The sequence below is a fragment of the Hypomesus nipponensis genome, chromosome 19 (assembly GCF_054491055.1).
Source record: "Hypomesus nipponensis isolate SF chromosome 19, ASM5449105v1, whole genome shotgun sequence".
NCBI lineage: Eukaryota > Metazoa > Chordata > Actinopteri > Osmeriformes > Osmeridae > Hypomesus > Hypomesus nipponensis.
Genome location: NC_140379.1, coordinates 8,860,954 through 8,870,486, shown reverse-complemented (window position 1 = coordinate 8,870,486; position 9,533 = coordinate 8,860,954). Strand labels below are relative to the sequence as shown.

Sequence of the window (9,533 nt, the reverse complement as noted above, 5' to 3'; positions counted from 1 at the left end):
CCCACGAGGCAACCACCGACGTAAACTCGTAGACAGTGCACCCTAGGGGCAGATAGCGGTCCCGTTATGACGCAAAACATGGGCCTAGGATACTGTGAATAATAATAGGCTACATAACCTATTTTTCGCTCATTATTTTTCACGACGTTGTTTTCTAATTATGAAAACTGCTCAATGAACAAGACAATTGAATTATTGACCAGTAGGTTGTCAAATTTACAGAGGCATCAGATGTCACATGTTTAAATCAATCAAGTTAGAATGACGGTAACTGGAGGCTGTTCCTGCTGGTGGTAGTGGGGAACTGGGGTTGATCATAATAACGGTGGTGGTGATGATGACAATTATGTTGGTGGTGATGATGATAGGTAATGATGATGGTGATTATGTCGATGATTAATACTGGGTTAAGATGATAGAGGTGAATTTCAACGACAATAGTATTGAATGTGATCACGAGGAAGACAAAGGCAAAGCCTTAAAAATTTGTTATAAGAAGTTATCTTGACAATATGGCTTCATTTTTCACATTCTTGAGCCTGCGTAAAGGCATCCCCACATGTTGGCCTATTTAACGTCTAACAGGCCTCCGTGAGGATATAGGCTACTTACCATCGTGCCTGCCTAATTGGAGCGGACAGGAATGCCTCACTTTTGTCTATGCATGCTCTCTGAAGGAGCGTGCACGGCAGGTCGTACACACGTTGAAGTCTGCGCGAGGAACACCGATTATTTTTAAACATTCTTCAGGCTTCGTAAGACTTAATCGTAAGGTTAGTTTTCCTGAGAAGTTGTATTAAGTTGTCAGCGGTTCAGAGTTAGACTAGGCCTAGTTTTTCCAAAATATTCAAAAGTGTTTACATTACAGTAATTTATTTTCAAACATGTATAGGCCTATTGTAAGAAATGTAGCTTACACTTCAAATACATGTAGGGCTATTACAGGTTGGCTAGGCCCTACTGTAGGCAGGCTATATCAACTCTGAGAGATTATTTCTACAAACATGTGCACTGCGATCAATTAACTGACCCATTGTAAAGAGGATATTTTCGTTCGTTAGTAATAGTTAGTACGGTAATTAAACTGAACTGAGGCTATAGGTGAATCTGACACAATATGCTGCATGTTATATGCCTACACCAATTATGTATCAGCGTACTTTCGAGTTCTTTAGACCTTTTCTATGGAAAATTGAATAGGCCTACGTCCTTGTATTATTGGCGTTTTTCAGATAGGCCTAATCAAGTTTGTTGGACAATGTATACAATTTTAAGGACTGATTTATCTCAGTGTGAATTAAATCTGTAACGGTCGCCTTTCGATAAGAACGTTACGTTACAGTACCATGGAGAGCGCATGAGTGCCAGGGCTTCATAATACTATTTTCTCAAGACAGTCGGAACCCGACATCATAAGAGAGGGGCAAAGAGACCGAGAGAAAGAAGGAGAGTGAGACAAAAAGAAAAAAAGAGGGTCTGTTCACGTGGTGGTGGAAAAGTGAAGCTACAAACATGTGCAAATAGTGCGACTTTGCACACAGTGCCTGCGCACCATGGCAATGAGTCGCCTTGATCTAGCTCAGAAGCCTAATTGTTACCACACACATAACAACAACATGTCACTCCAGCTAGCTTTTTGATCACGCCTGACCCTCTGCGAACTAACACACAGACACAGAAAGGATCAAATGGACCGCCTGAAAAAGGCACGTCTCATATGAAATCAGCACGCAACATAAAGTGACGCAGCGAACCCTGCCTGGCGGGTCGCCAAGCCAAAGGTTGAAGCTCTCAAACCTGACAGTTTTTAAACCTCCCCTGTGCGGTCGAGATGGGAATGTTGTTCTATATTGAGGATTAGCCAAACGTGAACGTGAGAAAATGTCCCCATGCGGATCACTATGCGTGTCGGGAACGGGACCCACCGAGGAGTTCCAACGCTTTTTGTCTCTTTTGATACATATTGGGTAACGTGAATAGGCGGTGAAAGATTATGAAGTTTGATGGAAACGAATAAAGGCCTAAACAAAACGGACACCTTTGGCTGTTATTCTGTGGAATTGCATGTGACTGCGTGGATACATTTCAGTTTGATACAAAAACTAAATATCTTAATTATCCACAGTTTATTATCCACCTTAAATCAAGACAACATTTATATTAGTATTTTACTCAACAGTCAATCAGTTTAGTTAAATCTAAAAATTCACTCCCTAACAAAGAAATTGCCATGTTGATTAGGCCTAATATTATGATATATGTGGATTATGTGTGTAATGGAGCAGCAGGTGTGTCACTGTCAGGACAGACGGGCATGTGCCTTTGGCAACCAGAGGGCCTCGGCAGCAGTCAGGCTATCAGACAACAATGAAGACAGAACAACAAAGTTATTTTGCCATTATCTTTCCCCTGCAGACTATCAGACACAGCATCTATCAGCCGTGTAACATTCTATTTAGTCTCACCATTGTTCTCTTTAAGATCCGGGGTCATTTTTTTCTCCTTTTTCTCGAACAGTCTTATTCGTTTTTTTTTCATTTCGTTGAATTCAACTTTTGTTTTTTTCCTGTTATTGTTCATTTAAAGAACTGTCTCCTGTCCGACACCACGCTATGTTAACTTAACTATTTCCTATTTTACATCCTCTCATACATAAATTACTTTATTCTGGCCTGATAATGAAGGAAGCTTTACACAAAGAGGCAAACGGCAACGTCTCTATTCTACTTTTCTAAAACTCTTTTCTGACTTTTCTGTAAGATAAGGACCATTATTTCTATTTAAAACTTCCCACAGTCTTGCGACTGCTCTAATCTGAGTGAACATTGTCAAATGTGTTTTGTTCTCTGCAAAAGGGTTTTGACATTTGTTAAAATACCCCCCTCCCTCGCTCCCTCTGTATGGCACCGAATGTACGTGCGCACATTATGGGTCTATGTGTGTTTGAGTGGCTGAGAATCCAGCCCCGTGATGCAGGAGTCGAGCCGTGATGTAATTTAACTGCAGATATAAATATCGTCGGCGAGGGAGCAGCGGCATGGCTGAGTCGCGCTTGCCCAGACGGCCAACACTTCTCAACTTATCCTTGGACCCAAAACAAGTCAGGCGTGAGTGTGTACACGTTACAAAGGAATGGACAGTACTACTATAACCACGGATCACTGTCTCTCCAAACGTAAAATAAAACACGCATCTTTGTCTTGGAATGAGCTGTAGCTGGTATTTTTTGTTCTTTCGTTTTTTCTTCTTTGGAGTTCAACGTAAAGGCCGGCACAGGGGAGATATTTATAGTTCCGTACAGTCCCTGAACAGACTGTGTGCTACCGTGTTGGTCAGGATGGCCCTTCTACCAATACTGGTTCTAGGGCTCATGGCCAGTCTGGTGTGCGCTCCACCCTTCCCGGGAAGACTGAACGGCACGTTGGAACGACACTGGGAGACCCTTTACTCGCGCTCTTTGGCTCGTATCCCCGGAGAGAAGCGTGAGATTAACCGGGACAGCGACTATCTTATGGGCATTAAACGGCTACGTCGCCTTTACTGCAACGTGGGCATTGGGTTTCATATTCAAGTGCTACCAGACGGAAGGATAACTGGAGTGCACAACGAAAATCGATACAGTAAGTTTGCTTGGAGCGTTGTCATTATCATATTTAATGAAATGTGACACAAAGGTGTCATTTCTGGCTTGATATTTTACTTGTCATTGAGGTTGTTATTGTGATAGGCCGATCATTTATTTTAACGTGACTTCCAAATACATTCAAATTCGTGTTTGAGACTGATGCTTTCTGCAAATAAATACAACTTTGTTTAATGAATCTAACTTGCCTAAGTATATGTATAGGCCTCCATGACAAAGCATTATTTGAGGACACGTTTTGTGACATATAGGCTAAATTCGTTGGCATATGAGGAATGCTACATGATGTGTATCAGTGTTGATTGAGTGAGATCAGCCGCTGTTTTTAAAGATTTAAGCATCAGGCGTCTGTTGATAGCTCTGTCTCATCAGGGTTATGTTCAGATGAAGTATTGCAGACCGAGACTGGAGTGTTGTCTGCTAACTGTTCACTGACATTGAAGACTATGTTCAAGTAAACAAGCATCCTCAGAGATGTCACATATGACACACATCTGGAATGTAACATTAGGGCCTATATGGGTGCTTTCCACTCCTGAAAGCGCTGTTTGAAACTGGAGCCAGATGGGAGCGGAGCCAAGGTCCAAACCGAGGGGACGGAGATAGACGCATCTGTTCCGGTAGATTAACCCCTTGTCCCAACCAGCCTAATTAACGTCCGCTCCAGACACTGTCATATTCGAAGTCATTTGCAGACACAAAGAATAACAGTCATTATTTATTTGTTTTGTGGCAAGTGGAGCTTTTCCTGTGTGAGACACAGGCCTCTGGACAGGACAGGCGGCCAGTCTGGGAACCTAGAGGTTGTTTTGTGTTGCCTTCGCCTATTTTGAGACGCAGCATAAAATTCAAGGGAGATACATTACATAGATTCTCTTTGAACGCCTCGTCGTCATAAAAGAAAAACATTTTAGAAGCGAGACAACCTTCAATCCGAGCTCAGATGCGCATGTCCGTCCAGATGATGAGACTGTCATCATGGTCTGTCTAACCAGTAGCGTAAAGGTGACAGAAGTATTTTCTTAAACTCTCTTACGTTTGTTTTGTTTTTTCAATTCAAAGATGTGGGTTATAATACTCATCCTCTTTACCATAACAAAATAAGGGTGTATGCATCCGTACATCCACGACTGCACCACCTAAACTAAGTGGCTACACCTGCAGTGGATAATGTATTAGTGGGCTGGCGGAGGAAAGGTGGGGATGATTATCTCATGGATGTCAAGCTGTGTCTCCTTCAGCTAGTGATGATTAAAGGCGGTGGCGCAAGCTTGGGCAGGTGAATCTGACTGTTTAATATGTTCCTTCCTCCAGGTCTGCTCGAGATATCCCCGGTTGAGAGGGGAATCGTGACTCTGTTCGGGGTCCGTGGCGGTCTGTTCGTGGCCATGAACAGCAAAGGGAAGCTATACGGATCTGTAAGTGTACGAGATGATTTACGGTTGATTTCCGCTGGCATTGATGTTTCTTATCGTTGTAGCCCTGCTCGATGACATGTCACCATTTGAGTTGTAATGATCCCTCCCTCCGCGGTACCCGGCAGCCCCTCTCGCGTCACATTGTTGAGCTCGGTCATGGCATGCCTCCAGGGCCGGCCCGTGTTTTCGTTGTGGGCCGGATAAACCCAGGAACGGTAGCGCAGTAGATCATTCAGGCACACATTCCATTCCTGGCATTGCCAGCCACCAAACGCACCTACTGTCCTTCCCTGCGCAAAGATGAACTGGCCGCAAAGACCACCCACCTACATACGCAAATACACTCACAAACACACAGAGTGTGTGTCTCTTTCTCGCTCTCTCTTGTTCTGTTCTCTCTATTTTTCAAAATGTCACTTTCATTGTGTTTTTTACGCGACACCCGCGTTTATAGGCCTATCATCACCGAAGACAGATGACGAAAAAAAGAGTAATAAGATAATAAGTTAACGAAAACTTCACTATTGATTTGATGTAATTAGGGAAAGTTTGACATTAACAACATGAAATAGGCCGAGGCTATGTGATTTCAAATAGTCCTTTTAACATAGGACTCTGTATTACTGTGTTGTGATAATTCACAAAGTAACGAAAATGCTCATGTTTGAATATTAATACTCTAACACCTTTGTTGCAGGTTCATTACAGCAACGAGTGCAAGTTTAAAGAGAAACTCTTGGCGAATAATTACAACGCCTATGAGTCGGTGGCCTACCCGGGGATGTACATCGGACTGAGCAAGACCGGTAAAACAAAAAGAGGAAACCGAGTATCACCGGCCATGACGGTGACGCATTTCTTGCCAAGAATCTGAGCGACTCCGAAATAGACTGAAGCTAAGCACGGAGGGGGCAAGAGGGGGACTCCAAACGATGCACTTTTAAAAGGAGTTTTATGCAAGAGAACTGACTAAGTGTATCCTACTTTAATTATAAGTTTCAAGTTTGTAAATATCAGATTATTTATAAGTTAACACATTTTTGTACTTCGGGGGAAACACCCTCGCTTCAAGGGGGAATGAAAGTTTTCCACTTTAATTTGTTTTTCTTTTTTTATGATACGTTTGCTGCTATTAAGTGACAAAATATGAGAGTTTGTTTGAAGGATCGGTTGCTTATCTTCGCTCGGTGATTATCCAGCCCCGGGGCTTAAGTGCCCCTTTATTTTCTTATCCCTTTTCTCTTAGGCCTATTCGGAAAGAAATTTAAGTCCTAATTTAAGGCCAAAAGTTCTAACAAATGAGACCCGCGTGTCAGGTCACTGGTGTTAGGAGGAGCGGGAGTGATGGTCCAATGCCGGGCTCCTTTGTGCAGCGTGGGAGCCTAATTGAAGCAGGATCGTCTTTCTGCTGGTTAGAGAGAGCTGAGCTGAAGACCCGCTGTCTGTTTATAGCCCTGCCAGGGAGGCGAACTCTGAACTTTCCTGCCGTCAATCTCAGTCAGACCTATAGAGAGGCATCCACCTTAGTTCAAACAAGCAGAGAATCCAGGGTTTAAACGATGAGGCACGCCTCTAACATAAAATACAGTCATGATTTTAAAACAGACATGAATACATAGGGTATTCATACACAATAAAATGCATACACAATAAAAAATAGTCTCACACACAATTTCTCATACTAACAAAAATGCTCTAAAACAAACACTATAACACACACATGCTGCATGCACACACACACACACACTCTCGCAGGCTTAGATTCTAGAACACTCCCTTCCGGGCAGCATCCCAACACCAGGGATTCTCGGTTGTTTGACAGAGAAGTGTCAGATCAGTGTCAGAGCTGCCTAGGCTAAGCCATGACATAATATCACAGTACAGACTCCCCTCCTCATCTATCTGTTTTTTGTCAGGTGTCTGTTGACTGCCTTCCTTGTCTGTTGGCCTGCCTGCCCATCTGTCTGTCTCTGATTATTGGTCTGTTGGCCTACATACCTGTCTGTCTGTCTGTATGTCTGTATGTCTGTCTGTCTTTCTTCCTCTACAGACAGCTAGCAGTCCCTGCAGCTACTTGGTCCTGCTTGCTCCTCGTCACGTTTAAGCTATCTTTACCCTGTGATATACTTTTAGAAAGGATAAGCATGGGAGAAATATTTACAGACAGCTGTTAGACTACACTATACTGGCCCAGTAACCCAATATATTTTCTTTATAAATTTTGTAAATATAACCCCTGGTGACTGCTGGCACTCAGAAAGGCTCCTTCTACTCTTAACTCAGAAGAACAGACCTGGGTGGACTTAACGATTCCATTGATACACCAGCAAGGTACACACAAAAAGTTGAAATCTGAATGTGTGTGGTCATTGAACAAACAACATTGACTGTACTAAACTGACTGTATTAAATCCTTAGGTATACTGAGGCAAGTTCTAGACGGCTGGGCCATAAGGAAGAGCATAGTGAAGACTGTCAGGTGTGGTGCAGGTGTCTGAACACTTTGTCTCTGTATTCTGGCCCTCTTCTCTGTTTCAACATTCCACAAAGCACTCAGTTCTCAATGTACAGTCACATTCTGTAACCAACTGGACTAAAGGGCTCACTGGTCCAAAAACACTCAATATGACAGTACCATCTTCTCCTTATCACAAATATAAGGATCTCTCAGACAGAGCTGAGCATGCTGAGATGCTGCACAGCAGACTCCTAACTCCGCCCCAATGCCTTACCAGACTCCTAACTCCGCCCCTTCAGCTTCTCAGTCTTCTAACCCTGCCCATTTTACCTGCCAGCTGCCTTGTTCCACCCCTGTTCCTCAGCTGGGCTCATTTGCATAGCCAACAAATCTGTTTACAGAAGCCTTAACAGCCACGGCCACACCTCCCTGAACTCACCACTGACCAGCTACCACCCTTCAATACCTCCAGCTATCCACCTCTTCATCCCTCTATCCATCCACATCTTTGTGCATCCACCCTTCCACCACTCCATCCCTCCTCTACTCCCCTGCTTATTTGGTTATAAAACATCACAGACACCAGCAAGTGAACTACAGGTTCATGCAAGCACACACTCCTCCATTTCAAACTGGGACACATCTACTTGATACCCCTGCCTTAAAGTTGTTGGTACAAAGAGGGTGACAGTTTTCAGCCTTAATGATCTCGTTATGGATCTGTCACATTTTAAAGAGATGAATGAATGTCAAAAATGAAAATGTTAAACATTTAAAGCCAAACAAATGAACATAATTGTATACAGTACATAAAATGGCTTTTGCAAGGCCACATTACATTGACACATTAGTGCTGTGACGTTTAAGCTGTTGGCTGATCATGGGGAAACCCGTGAGATATGTTGATTGACATTTCACTTTCATACACATTGCTGTAAGTAAGTCATCATGACGACAGGAGTGACTTCTTCTGCTGTTGGTCAGTCTCTATTAGGGTTAGGGTCAACTCAATTTGTATTAAGTCAATTCCGAAAATGAGTTTAACTTGCAGCATAAATCTCCTCATATAATTTGTTCCCAAAAGCAATGGACATAATGTGCTTAACTCTGATTGTGCAGTTTATCCTTCAGTCAACCATTCAGAACTGTATCAAGACCCTGGTCTTTGTCTGAGGTCTGAACTCCAAACGTCCTCCTGTCTGAATCAAATGGTCCTGATGTTTCTTATTTTGTTTATTTAGCAGAACCTCTGTAGTTTTATACAGGCCCTGTTGAACTATGTGTATGTGCTGTGCACATAAGACCTAAATTATGGCAATTAATAAAACACTGATGCAACAAAAATAAAAATGTCCCTGTCTGGTTACGTGTTTCCAATGGTGAATACCTTTTTTCAAATGTTTTTCTTTTCTTTGGGTGTGTAAAAGGTCTTTAAACAATCCAAATTCCATTTGCAGCATCAACCATAACATTATTTTGTCTTAAAAATGTGCCTTCCTGTCTTGTCTCACTGTTGTGGGCAGAGTACAGGGTTAGAGTCATTGTTTAACAGTCAGTTTGGTAACTCATCTCTGGATGGAGGCTGACCTTGGTGGACAGGTGTAGCAGCTCTGTCTGTGTATTTCTGTCCCCACAACCCAGGCTAAAAGAAGCCTAGCTGTTCTCTGAAAGAATGATAGCTTTCTACTCCAGTAAAGCTGGCAGCCATCTTTTAAAGGAGCCATAAACCTTCCCTAAGAATAGTGTGTGCCCTCTATCTATCTGCCTCTCTTCTTTCTGTGTCACACAGAAATGTACACTTACCTATCAGCATGGAGTTCTATTTCAAACCCACCTTTTATGTTAAGGGACAAAGACAAAGACTTTCCAGAACACCGTTCCACCAGAGCACTGACAGCCATGTTTGGGCTGTAGAACAGGGAGGAGGCTAACACAGGAGACTAACACGGAAGCTTATGCAGAAAGTAATGCAGAGGATAGCATACCCAAGCATACCCCAGCAGACCTCTCCCCA

At 42.9% G+C, this 9,533-nt stretch overlaps 1 protein-coding gene across 1 annotated transcript; it reads left to right on the top strand.

The window, feature by feature from the left end:
- The first annotated feature begins 3,038 nt into the window (after positions 1 to 3,038).
- On the top strand, positions 3,039 to 6,158 carry fgf4 (fibroblast growth factor 4). Its single transcript, XM_084682876.1, has 3 exons — positions 3,039 to 3,620; positions 4,958 to 5,061; positions 5,759 to 6,158. The coding sequence occupies exons 1-3, from the start codon at positions 3,206 to 3,208 to the stop codon at positions 5,933 to 5,935; spliced, it is 696 nt and encodes a 231-aa protein (XP_084539002.1). The 5' UTR covers positions 3,039 to 3,205; the 3' UTR covers positions 5,936 to 6,158.
- The last annotated feature ends 3,375 nt before the right edge of the window (positions 6,159 to 9,533 follow it).